The 22,500-nt window shown below is 46.4% G+C and overlaps 1 protein-coding gene across 1 annotated transcript in view; it reads left to right on the top strand.

The window, feature by feature from the left end:
* The window catches only part of LOC118378194 (actin-binding LIM protein 2-like), a 93,304-nt gene that overhangs the window by 30,989 nt on the left and 39,815 nt on the right, over positions 1–22,500 (top strand). Inside the window, exon 3 of the mRNA XM_052460738.1 lies at positions 22,002–22,185. Within this exon, the coding sequence (XP_052316698.1) occupies positions 22,002–22,185 (184 nt within the window). The remainder of the gene's footprint in view (positions 1–22,001; positions 22,186–22,500) is intronic.

Genomic DNA, 22,500 nt, shown 5'->3' with positions numbered 1-22,500 from the left:
CACATCTTCTTCACCAGAACACTACAACATCTCCTTCACCAGAACACCATATATCCTTCACCAGAACACTACCACATCTCCTTCACCAGAACACTACAACATCTCCTTCACCAGAACACCATATATCCTTCACCAGAACACTACCACATCTCGTTCACCAGAACACTACCACATCTCCTTCACCAGAACACCATATATCCTTCACCAGAACACTACCACATCTCCTTCACCAGAACACTACAACATCTCCTTCACCAGAACACCATATATCCTTCACCAGAACACCATATATCCTTCACCAGAACACTACCATATCTCCTGCACCAGAATACTACCATATCTCCTTCACCAGAACACTACCATATCTCCTTCACCAGAGCACTACCATATCTCCTTCACCAGAACACCATATCTCCTTCACCAGTACACTACCATATCTCCTTCATCAGAACACTACCACATCTCCTTCACCAGAACACTACCATATCTCCTTCACCAGAACACCATATCTCCTTCACCAGAACACCATATCTCCTTCACCAGAACACTACCACATCTCCTTCACCAGAACACTACAACATCTCCTTCACCAGAACACTACCATATATCCTTCACCAGAACACTACCATATATCCTTCACCAGAACACCACATCTCCTTCACCAGAACACTACAACATCTCCTTCACCAGAACACCATATCTCCTTCACCAGAACACTACCACATCTCCTTCACCAGAACACTACCACATCTCCTTCACCAGAACACTACCATATCTCCTTCACCAGAACACTACCATATCTCCTTCACCAGAACACTACCACATCTCCTTCACCAGAACACTACAACATCTCCTTCACCAGAACACTACCATATATCCTTCACCAGAACACTACCATATATCCTTCACCAGAACACCACATCTCCTTCACCAGAACACTACAACATCTCCTTCACCAGAACACCATATCTCCTTCACCAGAACACTACCACATCTCCTTCACCAGAACACTACCACATCTCCTTCACCAGAACACTACCATATCTCCTTCACCAGAACACTACCATATCTCCTTCACCAGAACACTACCACATCTCCTTCACCAGAACACTACAACATCTCCTTCACCAAAACACCATATCTCCTTCACCAGAACACTACCATATCTCCTTCACCAGAACACCATATCTCCTTCACCAGAACACTACCATATCTCCTTCACCAAAACACCATATCTCCTTCACCAGAACACCACATCTCCTTCACCAGAACACTACCATATCTCCTTCACCAGAACACCATATCTCCTTCACCAGAACACTACCATATCTCCTTCACCAGAACACCATATCTCCTTCACCAAAAAACAATATCTCCTTCACCAGAACACTACCATATCTCCTTCACCAGAACACTACCACATCTCCTTCACCAGAACACTACAACATCTCCTTCACCAGAACACTACCACATCTCCTTCACCAGAACACTACCACATCTCCTTCACCAGAACACCATATATCCTTCACCAGAACACTACCACATCTCCTTCACCAGAACACTACCACATCTCCTTCACCAGAACACTACCACATCTCCTTCACCAGAACACTACCATATCTCCTTCACCAGAACACCATATCTCCTTCACCAAAAAACAATATCTCCTTCACCAGAACACTACCATATCTCCTTCACCAGAACACTACCACATCTCCTTCACCAGAACACTACAACATCTCCTTCACCAGAACACTACCACATCTCCTTCACCAGAACACTACCACATCTCCTTCACCAGAACACCATATATCCTTCACCAGAACACTACCACATCTCCTTCACCAGAACACTACCACATCTCCTTCACCAGAACACTACCACATCTCCTTCACCAGAACACCATATATCCTTCACCAGAACACTACCACATCTCCTTCACCAGAACACTACAACATCTCCTTCACCAGAACACCATATATCCTTCACCAGAACACTACCACATCTCCTTCACCAGAACACTACAACATCTCCTTCACCAGAACACCATATATCCTTCACCAGAACACTACCACATCTCCTTCACCAGAACACTACAACATCTCCTTCACCAGAACACTACCACATCTCCTTCACCAGAACACTACAACATCTCCTTCACCAGAACACCATATATCCTTCACCAGAACACTACCACATCTCCTTCACCAGAACACTACCACACCTCCTTCACCAGAACACTACCATATCTCCTTCACCAGAACACTACCATATCTCCTTCACCAGAACACTACCACATCTCCTTCACCAGAACACTACAACATCTCCTTCACCAAAACACCATATCTCCTTCACCAGAACACTACCATATCTCCTTCACCAGAACACTACCATATCTCCTTCACCAGAACACTACCATATCTCCTTCACCAGAACACTACCATATCTCCTTCACCAGAACACTACCATATCTCCTTCACCAGAACACTACCATATCTCCTTCACCAGAACACCATATCTCCTTCACCAGAACACTACCATATCTCCTTCACCAGAACACCACATCTCCTTCACCAGAACACTACAACATCTCCTTCACCAGAACACCATATCTCCTTCACCAGAACACTACCATATCTCCTTCACCAGAACACTACCATATCTCCTTCACCAGAACACTACCATATCTCCTTCACCAGAACACTACCATATCTCCTTCACCAGAACACTACCATATCTCCTTCACCAGAACACTACCATATCTCCTTCACCAGAACACCACATCTCCTTCACCAGAACACTACAACATCTCCTTCACCAGAACACCATATCTCCTTCACCAGAACACTACCATATCTCCTTCACCAGAACACTACCATATCTCCTTCACCAGAACACTACCACATCTCCTTCACCAGAACACCATATCTCCTTCACCAGAACACTACAACATCTCCTTCACCAAAACACCATATCTCCTTCACCAGAACACTACCATATCTCCATCACCAGAACACTACCATATCTCCTTCACCAGAACACTACCATATCTCCTTCACCAGAACACTACCATATCTCTTTCACCAGAACACTACCACATCTCCTTCACCAGAACACCATATCTCCTTCACCAGAACACTACCACATCTCCTTCACCAGAACACTACAACATCTCCTTCACCAGAACACTACCATAGGAAACAAGGCAGATGGGGCAGGTCAAAGCAATCATAGACCAGCAGGGTCTGGGCTTCCTGTTTTGTCTTTTTAGTGTGTGTGTGTGTGTGTGTGTGTGTGTGTGTGTGTGTGTGTGTGTGTGTGTGTGTGTGTGTGTGTGTGTGTGTGCGTGTGTGTGTGTGTGTGAGAGAGAAGAGCCGGGTGCTGTGATCTCATATTCAGCCCATCCCCTCCCTCCTGCTGTTCTCCTCCTCTATCTGTCACCTCCATTGCGCTCTGTAAGGCCGCTGTCTTTTACTAGGGCCTTGTATGTTGTTATGAACACAGGCAGTGTTGCTAGGAAACGACAAGGGTCGGGACAATGTCGGGCGCTTCCTGCATTTTATCGCGTTTACTCTTACATCAGTGTGTAACGCCACTGGACACCGCCCGGGCATTCATCCTCTCCTCTAGGAACGAGGGAGGAGGGAACAGGGCATTCATCCTCTCCTCTAGGAACGAGGGAGGAGGGAACAGGGCATTCATCCTCTCCTCTAGGAACGAGGGAGGAGGGAACAGGGCATTCATCCTCTCCTCTAGGAACGAGGGAGGAGGGAACAGGGCATTCATCCTCTCCTCTAGGAACGAGGGAGGAGGGAACAGGGCATTCATCCTCTCCTCTAGGAACGAGGGAGGAGGGAACAGGGCATTCATCCTCTCCTCTAGGAACGAGGGAGGAGGGAACAGGGCATTCATCCTCTCCTCTAGGAACGAGGGAGGAGGGAACAGGGCATTCATCCTCTCCTCTAGGAACGAGGGAGGAGGGAACAGGGCATTCATCCTCTCCTCTAGGAACGAGGGAGGAGGGAACAGGGCATTCATCCTCTCCTCTAGGAACGAGGGAGGAGGGAACAGGGCATTCATCCTCTCCTCTAGGAACGAGGGAGGAGGGAACAGGGCATTCATCCTCTCCTCTAGGAACGAGGTAGGAGGGAACAGGGCATTCATCCTCTCCTCTAGGAACGAGGGAGGAGGGAGGAGGGCATTCATCCTCTCCTCTAGGAACGAGGGAGGAGGGAGGAGGGCATTCATCCTCTCCTCTAGGAACGAGGGAGGAGGGAGGAGGGCATTCATCCTCCCCTCTAGGAACGAGGGAGGAGGGCATTCATCCTCTCCTCTAGGAACGAGGGAGGAGGTAGGAGGGCATTTATCCTCTCCTCTAGGAACGAGGGAGGAGGGAACAGGGCATTCATCCTCTCCTCTAGGAACGAGGTAGGAGAGAACAGGGCATTCATCCTCTCCTCTAGGAACGAGGGAGGAGGGAACAGGGCATTCATCCTCTCCTCTAGGAACGAGGGAGGAGGGAGGAGGGCATTCATCCTCTCCTCTAGGAATGAGGGAGGAGGGCATTCATCCTCTCCTCTAGGAACGAGGGAGGAGGGAACAGGGCATTCATCCTCTCCTCTAGGAACGAGGGAGGAGAGAACAGGGCATTCATCCTCTCCTCTAGGAACAAGGGAGGAGGGAACAGGGCATTCATCCTCTCTCGGAACAAGGGAGGAGGGAACAGGGTATTCATCCTCTCCTCTAGGAACAAGGGAGGAGGGAACAGGGCATTCATCCTCTCCTCTAGGAATGAGGGAGGAGGGAACAGGGCATTCATCCTCTCCTCTAGGAATGAGGGAGGAGGGAACAGGGCATTCATCCTCCCCTCTAGGAACGAGGGAGGAGAAAACAGGGCATTCATCCTCTCCTCTAGGAACGAGAGAGGAGAGAACAGGGCATTCATCCTCTCCTCTAGGAACGAGGGAGGAGGGAACAGGGCATTCATCCTCTCCTCTAGGAACGAGGGAGGAGAGAACAGGGCATTCATCCTGTTCTGTAGGAACGAGGGAGGAGAGAACAGGGCAGTCATCCTCTCCTCTAGGAACAAGAGAGGAGAGAACAGGGCATTCATCCTCTCCTCTAGGAACGAGAGAGGAGAGAACAGGGTATTCATCCTCTCCTCTAGGAACGAGAGAGGAGAGAACAGGGCATTCATCCTCTTCTCTTGGAACGAGAGAGGAGAGAATAGGGCATTCATCCTGTTCTGTAGGAACGAGGGAGGAGAGAACAGGGTATTCATCCTGTTCTGTAGGAACGAGGGAGGAGAGAACAGGGCATTCATCCTCTCCTCTAGGAACGAGAGAGGAGAGAACAGGGCATTCATCCTGTTCTGTAGGAACGAGGGAGGAGGGAACAGGGCATTCATCCTGTTCTGTAGGAACGAGGGAGGAGAGAACAGGGCATTCATCCTCTCCTCTAGGAATGAGAGAGGAGAGAATAGGGCATTCATCCTGTTCTGTAGGAACGAGGGAGGAGAGAACAGGGCATTCATCCTCTCCTCTAGGAATGAGAGAGGAGAGAATAGGGCATTCATCCTGATCTGTAGGAACGAGGGAGGAGAGAACAGGGTATTCATCCTGATCTGTAGGAACGAGGGAGGAGAGAACAGGGTATTCATCCTGATCTGTAGGAACGAGGGAGGAGAGAACAGGGTATTCATCCTGATCTGTAGGAACGAGGGAGGAGAGAACAGGGTATTCATCCTGATCTGTAGGAACGAGGGAGGAGAGAACAGGGTATTCATCCTGATCTGTAGGAACGAGGGAGGAGAGAACAGGGTATTCATCCTGATCTGTAGGAACGAGGGAGGAGAGAACAGGGTATTCATCCTGTTCTGTAGGAACGAGGGAGGAGAGAACAGGGCATTCATCCTCTCCTCTAGGAATGAGAGAGGAGAGAACAGGGTATTCATCCTGATCTGTAGGAACGAGGGAGGAGAGAACAGGGTATTCATCCTGTTCTGTAGGAACGAGGGAGGAGAGAACAGGGCATTCATCCTCTCCTCTAGGAATGAGAGAGGAGAGAATAGGGCATTCATCCTGTTCTGTAGGAACGAGGGAGGAGAGAACAGGGTATTCATCCTGATCTGTAGGAACGAGGGAGGAGAGAACAGGGTATTCATCCTGATCTGTAGGAACGAGGGAGGAGAGAACAGGGCACCAGATATCTGTTCAACTTCTCGTTTGCGTTAACATTTGGTTGAGTTGTCAACTATCGTGAATTCAATGTGGAAAACAATACTAAATCCCCTTTACGTTGATTACTTTTTTCAAATCTAATCAGTTTTCCACGTTGATTCAACATCAGCCTGTTGACTTTTTTTTGGTTGAAATGACGTGGAAGTAATGTTGATTCAACCAGTTTTTGCCCTGTGGGATGTGAGTGATACTGTCTGAAGAGATTATCCTATCCATGTTGAAGTGCTTATCCCTTTCTGAGTGGTTTTGTGATTCATAGGGAGCCATTAAGTCTGTCCCAAGGGGCATTCTGCTAAGTGTGATGATTAATGCACTCACTAACGATTCTGACACTTGCACCAGCAGATTTACAATACTTTTCTTTGGGATTTGAATACAGTGCTTAATACTCCCCTACTTTTTATTTCATTTATGCCTGAAATACAGTATGTATACATGTTTTATTTATTTGCCAATGGTGTTTCCAATGGGAAACACAGGTCATGTTCCCCCAGGTCCAATAGGAAACACAGGTCATGTTCCCCCAGGTCCAATAGGAAACACAGGTCATGTTCCCCCAGGTCCAATAGGAAACACAGGTCATGTTCCCCCAGGTCCAATAGGAAACACAGGTCATGTTCCCCCAGGTCCAATAGGAAACACAGGTCATGTTCCCCCAGGCCAATAGGAAACACAGGTCATGTTCCCCAGGTCCAATAGGAAACACAGGTCATGTTCCCCAGGTCCAATAGGAAACACAGGTCATGTTCCCCCAGGTCCAATAGGAAACACAGGTCATGTTCCCCCAGGTCCAATAGGAAACACAGGTCATGTTCCCCCAGGTCCAATAGGAAACACAGGTCATGTTCCCCCAGGTCCAATAGGAAACACAGGTCATGTTCCCCCAGGTCCAATAGGAAACACAGGTCATGTTCCCCCAGGTCCAATAGGAAACACAGGTCATGTTCCCCCAGGTCCAATAGGAAACACAGGTCATGTTCCCCCAGGTCCAATAGGAAACACAGGTCATGTTCCCCCAGGTCCAATAGGAAACACAGGTCATGTTCCCCCAGGTCCAATAGGAAACACAGGTCATGTTCCCCCAGGTCCAATAGGAAACACAGGTCATGTTCCCCCAGGTCCAATAGGAAACACAGGTCATGTTCCCCCAGGTCCAATAGGAAACACAGGTCATGTTCCCCCAGGTCCAATAGGAAACACAGGTCATATTCCCCCAGGTCTGAGGAGTGTGAGGAGGTGGGTTAAACACAGGTCATGTTCCCCCAGGTCTGAGGAGTGTGAGGTGGTGGGTTAATTAGGAAGTTTGAGGCAAGTTAACAAAATGTCAGGCATTTATACAGGGCTATTAATACCCCTTAGACTCAACACTGACAGGGAGAGGCACCGTTGGGGGTCTTTCCACACCCTAACCCCTAACCCAACCCCCTAGAGTCTCTATAGGGTATACAGGGACGGAACCTACCTCACCCACCCCCCCTTAACAGGAAGTCTTATGTTGCCCTTCCCAGAATTCCACGGCAGGAATGCAATTTCCATCTAGTTATCCGATTTATACTGCCAGAATTTGTCATGTATCATAAGGGATGATGGGGGCCCATTTTGACAAAAACACTTCCAGATGTGGACTGACTGGATGACAGAGCTTGAGGTAAAAGTTACTCTGGAGTCCAGATCTAGGAATACAGTAGGTGACCCTACCTCCAATCCATTAGATGGATAAAAAGATATCTGACCCTGTGTCAGTCAGTAGTCAGAAACAACTTCCTACCTCAGGCTCCTGTCTTAGGCCGACAGCGACAGGGTTGGCTGTATCAGAAAAACATCCAACCTTCCTCATGATCTGGAAGAGAGTCAACCATATCAAGTATAACCTCCCTGTCTTCTTATCACCAATTAGAGCGAGTATGGGTGTTAGCCAGACGGCTAACGGTGCCAGTTCTGAAGGGGAAACCATAAGCGTTTCGTTAGCTAGTTGTAATTAGCGCTATGCTACACAAAGGTGTTCATTTAATGTAACCCCCTCAGTGGCTCTGGTCGTCTGATAGCATCAGCACTAACATAAAACAGAGCCTCAGGTATAGCCCTGTGCTATTTAATCATGCTGCTTTTCGCAAACTTATTAACGATTATGCTCGGAATGCTATCAAGTGTTGCTAATTAGCAACATGCTATGGGGGTGTTTTTGTTGATGTTTGACCTCCATAGTGTCCACTTATGTCTGCATTTCTGACACCAGATGAATTAGTTAGTTAGTGAATCATGCACACTATGTCCAAAATGAAAGATACACTGAGATGGTTTTCTGGCAGAACATTGAGCAGATGTTTATCCCTGCCCTGTTTTTGCACTCATGGAGAATGATAACATCACATAAGCATTTTCACACAAGGGAGAATTGACTACTGCCAGCAGAACTGTGGACACGCCCAATCTCACGATACAAGCTAAGAGGCATATGAACTTCATGCACACAGATGGGAAAATTCATAGAGTACATGCTGCAAGATAAAGGGAAACAACTGTTAGGTTAATAATGACACTGATAGCTGATATCGCTATCAAAATGGGTTCCTTCATAGAAGTGTTGGGGTTGGACAGTAAATATACACTAATAACCATGTGCCGGGGTCTATTTGACAGTCTGGGGGCCTTTGGGGGGGAGGGGGGGTGACAATAGCAGCTGTTTTAGATGTTCTCAACGGGGTGTTGTCTCTTGGCCTCTCTCTGTTCTCTCGTTCTTGGACCAGAACCTTCGTAGCTCGAGGGCTTTTTTTCATCACTCAGGGATGGGATAGTGACCTCACCCCACGCACACACATACCACCAACGCCCAACCCTGTACCCTGTAGCCCAGGAGCAGGTCCACTAGGGGTCTAAGTGTATGTTCCAGAGTTAGATTGGAATGTAGTCATAGCTAGGGATATGGTTGGTTAGGATATAATGTTTCTAGGGATAGTACAGTAGATATGGTTGGTTAGGATATACTGTATCTAGGGATAGTACAGTATATATGGTTGGTTAGGATATACTGTATCTAGGGATAGTACAGTAGATAGGGTTGGTTAGAATATACTGTATCGAGGGATAGTACAGTAGATATGGTTGGTTAGGATATACTGTATCTAGGGATAGTACAGTAGATATGGTTGGTTAGGATATAGTGTATCTAGGGATAGTACAGTAGATATGGTTGTTTAGGATATATCTAGGGATAGTACAGTAGATATGGTTGGTTAGGATATACTGTATCTAGGGATAGTACAGTAGATATGGTTGGTTAGAATATACTGTATCGAGGGATAGTACAGTAGATATGGTTGGTTAGGATATACTGTATCTAGGGATAGTACAGTAGATATGGTTGGTTAGGATATAGTGTATCTAGGGATAGTACAGTAGATATGGTTGTTTAGGATATACTGTATCGAGGGATAGTACAGTAGATATGGTTGGTTAGGATATACTGTATCTAGGGATAGTACAGTAGATATGGTTGTTTAGGATATACTGTATCTAGAGATAGTACAGTAGATATGGTTGGTTAGGATATACTGTATCTAGGGATAGTACAGTAGATAGGGTTGTTTAGGATATACTGTATCTAGGGATAGTACAGTAGATATGGTTGGTTAGGATATACTGTATCTAGGGATATTACAGTAGATAGGGTTGGTTAGAATATACTGTATCGAGGGATAGTACAGTAGATATGGTTGGTTAGGATATATCTAGGGATAGTACAGTAGATATGGTTGGTTAGGATATACTGTATCTAGGGATAGTACAGTAGATATGGTTGGTTAGAATATACTGTATCGAGGGATAGTACAGTAGATATGGTTGGTTAGGATATATCTAGGGATAGTACAGTAGATATGGTTGGTTAGGATATATCTAGGGATAGTACAGTAGATATGGTTGGTTAGGATATACTGTATCTAGGGATAGTACAGTAGATATGGCTGTTGGGTAGGGCCATGATATAGCTATCTGCATTTCCCTGGTCAGGACAAATTAGGAACCCTAATACCCCATGTTGTAGACACACTCCAGGTTCTCTCCTGTCCTGTGTCAGGGTCTGTGAATGGAGAGAATGGAGGAAAGTAATAGAAAACCTTGGATATTTAGATGTAGACTTGTGTAATGGACAGCAGCTAGGCCCTGGCCAGCTTGCCTTGCCTACATTGTCTTATTAGAAGTCTGCTAGCAATTTAGATCTGTTTCTCATATCAAAATGATCGACCGTGGACCCAATTATCAGCCGTATACTCTCCACCCCACTCCTTTAGGCGTCCAAATGACTGCCAGCTGGCATTCTATTCTGTCAAGGACCTACATGTACTGTATGATCAACCTTAAGACTACCCAGACACACATTCTGTAAAATACACAGGGCGTTTTACAGGGGCCTGCCGACAAGGTCACACGCGCATAGCGGCCGACACTTTGCAGAAAGCACATATATATTTCATAACAGCAGCGTCTATGACTCTGTATTGGTACCCTCTGTATATAGCCCTGTATATAGCTGCTCTTTAATTCTATTTTTATTTTTATTTTTCTGCATTGTTATTTTAGGGCTTGTAAGTAAGCGTTTTACTGTAAGGTAGTTGTATTCGGCACATGTGACAAATAAAAGGTCATTAATTTTTATATAGGGTCACTTGGCGTCTGGAAGACTGAATGGGTTTAACCAGAGGTCTGAATGGGTTTAACCAGAGGTCTGAATGGGTTTAACCAGAGGTCTGAATGGGTTTAACCAGAGGTCTGAATGGGTTTAACCAGAGGTCTGAATGGGTTTAACCAGAGGTCTGAATGGGTTTAACCAGAGGTCTGAATGGGTTTAACCAGAGGTCTGAATGGGTTTAACCAGAGCTCTGAATGGGTTTAACCAGAGGTCTGAATGGGTTTAACCAGAGGTCTGAATGGGTTTAACCAGAGCTCTGAATGGGTTTAACCAGAGCTCTGAATGGGTTTAACCAGAGGTCTGAATGGGTTTAACCAGAGCTCTGAATGGGTTTAACCAGAGCTCTGAATGGGTTTAACCAGAGGTCTGGGCTGGCAGCGGTGCCCATTGTATTTCTCCACTTCAAGATCAGAATAGGGAATTAGATTAGTCCCAAAGGACATCTAAATGACATGCTAATTGAATGTCAATATGTCACGCAGCATCCTGTGGTCTGGTGCTGTTCAGCGGTCTGAAGGGTTCATTTGGGTGTACAGACGCAGGCGTGATTGTAATATGACTCTCCAACCATGGGTTTGTATGCACAGACCCCGTCTGATTCCTTTATTGATGTGGTGCTCAGGTGTGTGTGTGTGTGTGTTATTCAAGTGTGTGTGTCGGTGTGTATTAATAGTTGTAGAGGACTCTAGTCAAAACAGACATATTCACAAAACATCTCTGAGTAGCAGCGCAGATCTAGGATCAGTTTGCCTTTTAGATCATAATGAATCAGATTATATGGACTGAGGGGGACCTGATTCTAGATCATCTTTGTGAGTACAGGCCCTGATATGGACAATTATAGGATTAAACTAGTTGGAGGTTGAAGGACAAAAGTTTTTCACCCTAACAGTCCTGTGTTATGCATCCCAAGTTCGCTGCTAAATATTAAATGAATGCTCCCCAGCTATCTGCACTGACTCTATCTTGCACTGACCCTACGCACAAGCACTAGACTATATATACACACCATATACACACTCAGCCAGTACATTGACACTCACACACACTTTCACATACACTACATATGCACACACACACACATACATACTGTACACACACACATGCATACCGACAAACACACATACATACAAACACACATACATAGACACACACACAACCTGCCTTCATGTACATATCTACCTCAAATACCTCTTACATCTCCACATTGATCTGGTACTGGTACTCCCTGTATATAAACCTCAGCAAAAAATAAATGACCTTTCACTGTCAACTGTGTTTATTTTCAGCAAACTTAACAAACTTAACAACAACTGAGACATGAACTGAACAAAATCCACAGACATGTGACGAACAGAAATGGAATAATGTGTCCCTGAACAAAGGGGGGGTCAAATTCAAAAGTAACAGTCAGTATCTGGTGTGGCCACCAGCTGCATTAAGTACTGCAGTGCATCTCCTCCTCATGGACTGCACTAGATTTTCCAGTTCTGATGTTACCCCACTCCTCCACCAAGGTACCTGCAAATTCCCGGACATTTCTGGGGGGAATGGCCCTAGCCCTCACTCTCCGATCCAACAGGTCCCAGACGTGCTCAATTGGATTGAGATCCAGGCTCTTCACTGGCCATGGCAGAACACTGAAATTCCTGTCTTGCAAGAAATCATGCACAGAATGAGCAGTATGGCTGGTGGCATTGTCATGCTGGAGGGTCATGTCAGGATGAGCCTGCAGGAAGGGTACCACATGAGGAAGGAGGATGTCTTCCCTGTAACGCACAGCGTTGAGAATGCCTGCAATGACAACAAGCTCAGTCTGATGATGCTGTGACACATCGCCCCAGACCATGACGGACCCTCCACCTCCAAATCGATCCCGCTCCAGAGTACAGTGGTCCTTCTGTGGCTCAGTGGTCCTTCTGTGGCTCAGTTGGTAGAGCATGGCGCTTGTAACGCCAGGGTAGTGGGTTCGATTCCCGGGACCACCCATACGTAGAATGGCTGTAACATGACTGTAAGTCGCTTTGGATAAAAGCGTCAGCTAAATGGCATATATATATATACAGGCCTCGGTGTAACGCTCATTCCTTCTACGATAAACGTGAATCCGACCATCACCCTTGGTGAGACAAAACCGTGACTCGTCAGTGACGAGCACCTTTTGCCAGTCCTGTCTGGTCCAGCGACGGTGGGTTTATGCCCATAGGCAACGTTGCTGCCGGTGATGTCTGGTGAGGACCTGCCTTACAACAGGCCTACAAGCCCTCAGTCCTCTCTTAGCCTATTGCGGACAGTCTGAGCACTGATGGCGGGATTGTGCGTTCCTGGTGTAACTCGGGTAGTTGTTGTTGCCATCCTGTACCTGTCCCGCAGGTGTGATGTTCGGATATACCTGTCCTGTGCAGGTGTTGTTAAACGTGGTCTGCCACTGCGAGGACGATCAGCTGTCCGTCCTGTCTCCCTGTATAGCGCTGTCTTAGGCATCTCACAGTACGGACATTGAAATGTATTGCCCCGGCCATATCTACAGTCCTCATGTCTCCTTGCAGCATGCCTAAGGCACGTTCACGCAGATGAGCAGGGACCCTGGGCATCTTTCTTTTGGTGTTTTTCAGAGTCAGTAGAAAGGCCTCTTTAGTGTCCATAGTTTTCATAACTGTGACCTTAATTGCCTACCGTCTGTAAGCTGTTAGTGTCTTAACGACCGTTCCACAGGTGCATGTTCATTAATTGTTTATGGTTCATTGAACAAGCATGGGAAACAGTGTTAACCCTTTACAATGAAGATCTGTGAAGTTATTTGAATTTTTACGGATTATCTTTGAAAGACGGGGTCTTGAAAAAGGGCCGTTTCTTTTTTTTTGCTGAGATTAGCTGCGTTCTTGTGCATTGTATTTTATTCCTATTCTCGTTGGGAAGGACTCGTAAGGCTACACCAGTTGTATTCGGTGCATGTGGCAAATATTACCTCCCTGTGAATGACCTTGAAGCAACAGAGAATCATCGTCAATCAATCAGCCCATAGACATGATACAATAGAGAGAGAGAGGGTTCTTAGGACCTCTCTCAGCAGGAAATGGAACAATTAGCCGAAGAAAAGCATCTGCTCAATGCATTATTATATTCTTATTATTCTTATAATTATTGTATTATTATTGTCTGTGTAGTGTGTATAAATCCTGTATGGTCTTGAGTCTATGTTACTGTATTTGTCATTCCAGCAGTGGGTAGCTACTTCCTACAGACAATCCTTTCTATACAGTACAGGCAACCTAATCTACTGAAACATGATATTACTTGGTTTCTTCCCTCAACCATTACGCACCCTCATGTACTTACCACCCCTTTCCCCCACACTCAAGAGTTCAAAGGGTCAGAGGCCTTTGCAATTTCCACCAATATGCTCCACTCCATAAATCAATGCCCCTTGCAGAGTAATTATACTAAGCATTCCGTAACACACGTGTTTGAGTGTGACATGTTTTTGACATGGTTTTGGACACACCCACTGTCGTCCCGGGTAGGGTATGGTAGGGTACACTCTTAGAAAAAAGGGTTCCAAAAGGGTTCTTTGGCTGTCCCCATAGGGGAACCCTTTTTGGTTCCAGGTAGAACTCTTGTGGGTTCCATGTAGAACCTTCTGTTGAAAGGGTTCTACATGGAAATCAAAAGGGTTCCACCTAGAACCAAAAATGGTTCTTCAATGGGTTCTCCTATGGGGACAGCCGAAGAACCCTTTTAAGTTCTAGATGGAAAAAGGTGCTAAGAGTGTAGGGTAGGGTGTGGTATTAACTTCAAACAATAAAGTCTCATTTTTGGTAGATGGGAATCATTGAATGTATTTTTGGGAGACAGGAGTCATTGAAAGTATTTTTGGGAGACAGGAGTCATTGAAAGTATTTTTGGGAGACAGGAGTCATTGAAAGTATTTTTGGGAGACAGGAGTCATTGAAAGTATTTTTGGGGGAGACAGGAGTCATTGAAAGTATTTTTGGGAGACAGGAGTCATTGAAAGTATTTTTGGGGGAGACAGGAGTCATTGAAAGTATTTTTGGGAGACAGGAGTCATTGAAAGTATTTTTGGGGGAGACAGGAGTCATTGAAAGTATTTTTGGGAGACAGGAGTCATTGAAAGTATTTTTGGGAGACAGGAGTCATTGAAAGTATTTTTGGGGGAGACAGGAGTCATTGAAAGTATTTTTGGGAGACAGGAGTCATTGAAAGTATTTTTGGGGGAGACAGGAGTCATTGAAAGTATTATTTTTGGGCTTGAATAGTACTTCAGTTCAGTTCAGTTGTGTGTTTCATCAACGTTGATTGAAAAAGGTATCCTATGCTTGAGAGCAAGCGGTCGTTCGTTTGTCGTCTCTTTCCCCAGTGAGTTGTGCTCTTTGACAGTCTTATGGTACGTACAGGGATAACAGACCGCAACAACACTTCATTTGATTAGATCTGATCTCGTAAGTGCAGCGGCAGGCAACAGAGCGAGTGGTGAATTCTTTTCAGGTTGCTTTGGCACATCCAAAATGAACTGGGTATGAAGGGATTACATGAAGGAGAGATGAGGGGAACAGAGCTTGACAATGTTTATTAGTGGGAGAGGAGTGGAGAACACAAGCCACATCTTTTGTCTGTTTTGTACTGAACGCTGGTGGTGATGGTAAACTGGGTTGAGTTACGTAGTGCTCTCTACTCATCACGCCCAGAATAGAACCAGAGCCGAGTTCCCCAACGGGTCGCCGGTTGGACATAAAACATGGTAAAAACACCAGCGAATCCGCTCCAAGTGATTTTAATTTGGGAAGTCTTGTTTCAATGTATTCCCATGCATAGTAGAGAGATAGATACAGTATATATGATCGTATACAAACGGAAGCAAGGTTTGACATTTTTATGTTTTAGTCATATATTATATCTGTTTGGGCTTCTTGCAGTCAATTAGAAAATGATTTGTAATTATGTTCCAGCCCCCTGACCATCCATCCGCTCATGAAAGAAATCGGCCCGCGGCTGAATCTAGTTGATGATCCCTGAACTATAGCATTATGGAACCGTTCTAGAACCGTCCTTTCTCTCCTCTCTTCATTATCTCTTCTCTCCTCTCTTAATCAGCTCTTCTCTCTCTTCATGAACTCTTCTCTCTTCATCAGCTCTTCTCTCTTCTTAGAGACAGACAGTAGGCCTATTTGGGGAGTCATTATAACCATCCTGCTTGATTTCTGAAGGTGATAAATGTCTCATATTTATCATCACACCTATGCCAGCTTGCCATGCTTAGGACTGGTGTTGAAGTATTTTTGATTGGTGATGACGATCAACATCAGCATCTTCAACTTCAGATCTTCATCCAATATCCCTCTCTGAATCATCCTCCAGCCAACTGCCTGTCCTTTCTACTAGGTCACAGGTCACATATTTCACAGCAGGCTGTTTGATGAGTCGACATTGGTGTCAGTGTGTCCCAAACTAGAGACGTTCTCTGGAACAGGGAGTAGCAGCAGAGGGGATAGGTTTCAATCCTCTACATACCAGAACGCAGATCAGAGCCCTTCAGTCAGAGAGTCCAGGTTCCTGACTTACATACCAGAATCTACATCTGATCCCTTCCCACAGAGTGACCCAGTACCCCCTCCTTCACCCTAAACCTTCCCACAGAGTGACCCAGTACCCCCTCCTTCACCCTAAACCTTCCCACAGTGACCCAGTACCCCCTCCTTCACCCTAAACCTTCCCACAAAGTGACCCAGTACCCCCTCCTTCACCCTAAACCTTCCCATACTGACCCAGTACCCCCTCCTTCACCCTAAACCTTCCCACAGAATTACCCAGTACCCCCTCCTTCACCCTAAACCTTCCCATAGTGACCCAGTACCCCCCCCCCTTCACCCTAAACCTTCCCACGGGGTGACCCAGTACCCCCTCCTTCACTCTAAACCTTCCCACGGGGTGACCCAGTATCCCCTCCTTCACCCTAAACCTTCCCACAGAATGACCCAGTACCCCTCCTTCACCCTAAACCTTCCCATAGTGACCCAGTACCCCCTCCTTCACCCTAAACCTTCCCACGGGGTGACCCAGTACCCTCTCCTTCACCCTAAACCTTCCCACAGAGTGACCCAGTACACCCTCCTTCACCCTAAACCTTCCCACAGAGTGACCCAGTACCCCCTCCTTCACTCTAAACCTTCCCACGGGGTGACCCAGTACCCCCTCCTTCACCCTACACCTTCCCATAGTGACCCAGTACCCTCTCCTTCACCCTAAACCTTCCCATAGTGACCCAGTACCCCCCTTCACCCTAAACCTTCCCATAGTGACCCAGTACCCCCTCTTTCACCCTAAACCTTCCCACGGGGTGACCCAGTACCCCCTCCTTCACCCTAAACCTTCCCACAAAGTGACCCAGTACCCCCTCCTTCACCCTAAACCTTCCCACAAAGTGACCCAGTACCCCCTCCTTCACCCTAAACCTTCCCACGGGGTGACCCAGTACCCCCCCTTCACCCTAAACCTTCCCACAGAGTGACCCAGTACCCTCTCCTTCACCCTAAACCTAAAGAGGTTGTATTGATGTTGTAAAGAGGTTGTATTGACGTTGTAAAGAGGTTGTATTGATGTTGTAAAGAGGTTGTAAGGTTGTATTGACGTTGTAAAGAGGTTGTATTTATGTTGTAAAGAGTTTGTATTTATGTTGTAAAGAGTTTGTATTAATGTTGTAAAGAGGTTGTATTAATGTTGTAAAGAGGTTGCATTGAGGATTAATGTGAGGTGGAGTGTGGGAACGGTACTAGGTTATGCAACAGGGACACTGCAGACTAGGATAGTGTTCATTTGGAACAATGACAACACTTTTACTCTAGTTTTGGACAAATTATAAACAGTAATACATCACCCGTGCTTCTGAAAATGGCCGACAATCCGAGGAACATTGGTTAATGTTGCTGTGCCAAGAAGGTGTCACAGAGATCCTATTCAATTAAATGAGTTTTAGTATGTCATTCTATGGAAGGTGTGGCCTGGCTGTCCTGGGTTCAAGTGACATGGCTGCCATTTTCTGTCAGATCACAGTCTGTGTTCTTGCTCTCTGCCAGGAGGGTGTTACTCTAGTTTCCACACTGATGTTATTGAGGTAGAAAACCCTCAGGCATTGTTGTTTATGTATTACCTCATCTACATTCCGTCTTTGTACTGTGTGTGTGTGTACTATGCGTGTTGTGTGATATCCCATCTCCACAAGGTTTTAAAAGGTCATGGACGAGGATTCCTGAAACATCACATCTCTCTTTCCTTCCCTTTCTTTTTCTGAGAAAAGAAGGCAGGAAACCCAAGCCATCAGTGCCTGTGAAAGAGAGGAACTCACTTTGTTTCATTAAATGAGTGGAAAAAGAGGTTTCCAGCGGGCGGGTCCAGGGAGTGATGTCATGGGGATGTGTGTATTGTGTTGTTGCCATAGTTAATGTATTATATATATATATATATATATAGAGAGAGAGAGAGAGAGAGAGAGAGAGAGAGAGAGAGAGAGAGAGAGAGAGAGAGAGAGAGAGAGAGAGAGAGAGAGAGAGAGAGAGAGAGAGAGAGAGAGAGAGAGAGAGAGAGAGAGAGAGAGAGAGAGAGAGAGAGAGAGAGAATGGCCAAGATGTTCATAAATGACCAGCATGGTCGAATAATAATAAGGCAGAACAGTTGAAACTGGAGCAGCAGCACGGCCAGTCACTCTGTGTAGTGTGGGTGATGCTATCAGTCACTCTGTGTGGTTAGTGTGATGCTGTCACTCTGTAGTGTGTGTGATGCTGTCGGTCACTCTGTGTAGTGTGTGTGATGCTGTCGGTCACTCTGTGTAGTGTGTGTGATGCTGTCGGTCACTCTGTGTGGTGTGTGTGATGCTGTCAGTCACTCTGTGTGGTGTGTGTGATGCTGTGTGTGTGGTGTGTGATGCTGTCAGTCACTCTGTGTCACTCTGGTGGTGTGTGATGCTGTCGGTCACTCTGTCAGTCACTCTGTGTGTGTGTGATGCTGTCAGTCACTGTGGTGTGTGTGATGCTGTCGGTCACTCTGTGTGGTGTGTGTGATGCTGTCGGTCACTGTGTGGTGTGTGTGATGCTGTCAGTCACTCTGTGTGGTGTGTGTGATGCTGTCGGTCACTCTGTGTGGTGTGTGTGATGCTGTCAGTCACTCTGTGTGGTGTGTGATGTGTCAGTCATGTGTGTCACTCTGTGTGTGTGTGATGCTGTCAGCACACTGCTGTCAGTCACTCTGTGTGGTGTGTGTGTGCTGTCAGTCACTGTGTGGTGTGTGTGATGCTGTCAGTCACTCTGTGTGGTGTGATGCTGATGCTGTCAGTCACTCTGTGTGGTGTGTGATGCTGAGTCACTGCTGTCTGGTCACTCTGTGTGGTGTGTGTGATGCTGTCAGTCACTGTGGTGTGTGTGATGCTGTCGGTCACTCTGTGTGGTGTGTGTGATGCTGTCGGTCACTCTGTGTGGTGTGTGTGATGCTGTCAGTCACTCTGTGTGGTGTGTGTGATGCTGTCGGTCACTCTGTGTGGTGTGTGTGATGCTGTCAGTCACTCTGTGTGGTGTGTGTGATGCTGTCAGTCACTCTGTGTGGTGTGTGTGATGCTGTCAGTCACTCTGTGTGGTGTGTGTGATGCTGTCGGTCACTCTGTGTGGTGTGTGTGATGCTGTCGGTCACTCTGTGTGGTGTGTGTGATGCTGTCGGTCACTCTGTGTGGTGTGTGTGATGCTGTCGGTCACTCTGTGTGGTGTGTGTGATGCTGTCAGCCACTCTGTGTGGTGTGTGTGTGATGCTGTCAGCCACTCTGTGTGGTGTGTGCGATGGCTGACATGATGTCATGCCGTGCTCATGGAGGTCAAATGTGTTGAATTTCCACACACATAAACACACGCTGAGAGATGCAGACACCCCACACACTCTCTCTGCGTCTCAGTGATATGTTGCTGGCAGCCACAGTGGTTAATGAAAACAAGACGTGTAGAAAAGGCTCTTGGTATCACTGTTGTTCCTCTCACTTGTTCCAGACTGTGAGATAGTGCTGGTGTTATCAACCATGTCCATTCCTCTTCTTTGGACCTCTCTTTATGGATTCCAGCTATCCATCTGTACCACCCTCCTAGGCATTTCAGATAGAGGTATCCATCTGTACCACCCTCCTAGGCATTTCAGATAGAGTTATCCATCTGTACCACCCTCCTAGGCATTTCAGATAGAGTTATCCATCTGTACCATCCTCTCAGGCATTTCAGATAGAGGTATCCATCTGTACCACCCTCCTAGGCATTTCAGATAGAGGTATCCATCTGTACCACCCTCCTAGGCATTTCAGATAGAGGTATCCATCTGTACCACCCTCCTAGGCATTTCAGATAGAGGTATCCATCTGTACCACCCTCCTAGGCATTTCAGATAGAGTTATCCATCTGTACCACCCTCCTAGGCATTTCAGATAGAGTTATCCATCTGTACCACCCTCCTAGGCATTTCAGATAGAGTTATCCATCTGTACCACCCTCCTAGGCATTTCAGATAGTTATCCATCTGTACCATCCTCTCAGGCATTTCAGATAGAGTTATCCATCTGTACCATCCTCTCAGGCGTTTCAGATAGTTATCCATCTGTACCACCCTCCTAGGCATTTCAGATAGTTATCCATCTGTACCACCCTCTCAGGCGTTTCAGATAGTTATCCATCTGTACCACCCTCTCAGGCATTTCAGATAGTTATCCATCTGTACCACCCTCCTAGGCATTTCAGATAGTTATCCATCTGTACCACCCTCTCAGGCATTTCAGATATTTATCCATCTGTACCACCCTCCTAGGCATTTCAGATAGTTATCCATCTGTACCACCCTCTCAGGCGTTTCAGATAGTTATCCATCTGTACCACCCTCTCAGGCGTTTCAGATAGTTATCCATCTGTACCACCCTCCTAGGCATTTCAGATAGTTATCCATCTGTACCACCCTCTCAGGCATTTCAGATAGTTATCCATCTGTACCACCCTCCTAGGCATTTCAGATAGTTATCCATCTGTACCACCCTCTCAGGCATTTCAGATAGTTATCCATCTGTACCACCCTCTCAGGCGTTTCAGATAGTTATCCATCTGTACCACCCTCCTAGGCATTTCAGATAGTTATCCATCTGTACCACCCTCTCAGGCATTTCAGATAGTTATCCATCTGTACCACCCTCTCAGGCGTTTCAGATAGTTATCCATCTGTACCACCCTCCTAGGCATTTCAGATAGTTATCCATCTGTACCACCCTCTCAGGCGTTTCAGATAGTTATCCATCTGTACCACCCTCCTAGGCATTTCAGATAGTTATCCATCTGTACCACCCTCTCAGGCATTTCAGATAGTTATCCATCTGTACCACCCTCTCAGGCATTTCAGATAGTTATCCATCTGTACCACCCTCTCAGGCATTTCAGATAGTTATCCATCTGTACCACCCTCCTAGGCATTTCAGATAGTTATCCATCTGTACCACCCTCTCAGGCGTTTCAGATAGTTATCCATCTGTACCACCCTCTCAGGCGTTTCAGATAGAGGTATCCATCTGCACCACCCTCTCAGGCGTTTCAGATAGTTATCCATCTGTACCACCCTCCTAGGCATTTCAGATAGTTATCCATCTGTACCACCCTCTCAGGCGTTTCAGATAGTTATCCATCTGTACCACCCTCTCAGGCGTTTCAGATAGTTATCCATCTGTACCACCCTCCTAGGCATTTCAGATAGTTATCCATCTGTACCACCCTCCTAGGCATTTCAGATAGGTATCCGTCTGTACCACCCTCTCAGGCGTTTCAGATAGTTATCCATCTGTACCATCCTCTCAGGTGTTTCAGATAGTTATCCATCTGTACCACCCTCTCAGGCATTTCAGCTGATTGTGAAGAAGGCACTCCATACCTAAATGGTGGTTAACCCATTCAATTGTTGGAAGTATTTATAGAATGTGAACTTTCTTTTTTATACAGCCAAACACAGTGCTATCTTTGATTCGATGTCTCATTGTGTTCCTCTCTCTCCCCCCCGTGCAGTGTGTGGCGTTGACCTGGCCCAGGGGGGGTTCTTTGTGCGTCAGGGGGAGTACATCTGCACCCTGGACTACCAGCGGATGTACGGCACGCGCTGCTTCAGCTGTGAGGAGTTCATCGAGGGAGAGGTGGTGTCGGCGCTGGGAAAGACCTACCACCCACGCTGCTTCGTCTGTGTAACCTGCAAGTAAGGGAGAAGGGACACACACACACACACACACCTACACACACACACACACACACACACACACACACACACACACACACACACACACACACACACACACACACACACACACACACACACACACACACACACACACACACACACACACACACACACACACACACACACACACACACACACACACACACACACACACACACACACACACACACACACACTCACCTAAGGGACAATCAGATGCACAGACAGATGGGTGCCCACATTAAAATATGCATCTGGATGTTTTGAAGACTGTCAATACTGTAGTCTGACCTG

The sequence above is a fragment of the Oncorhynchus keta genome, chromosome 13 (genome assembly GCF_023373465.1).
Source record: "Oncorhynchus keta strain PuntledgeMale-10-30-2019 chromosome 13, Oket_V2, whole genome shotgun sequence".
Lineage (NCBI taxonomy): Eukaryota > Metazoa > Chordata > Actinopteri > Salmoniformes > Salmonidae > Oncorhynchus > Oncorhynchus keta.
This window is presented reverse-complemented; position numbering and strand designations above follow the sequence as displayed.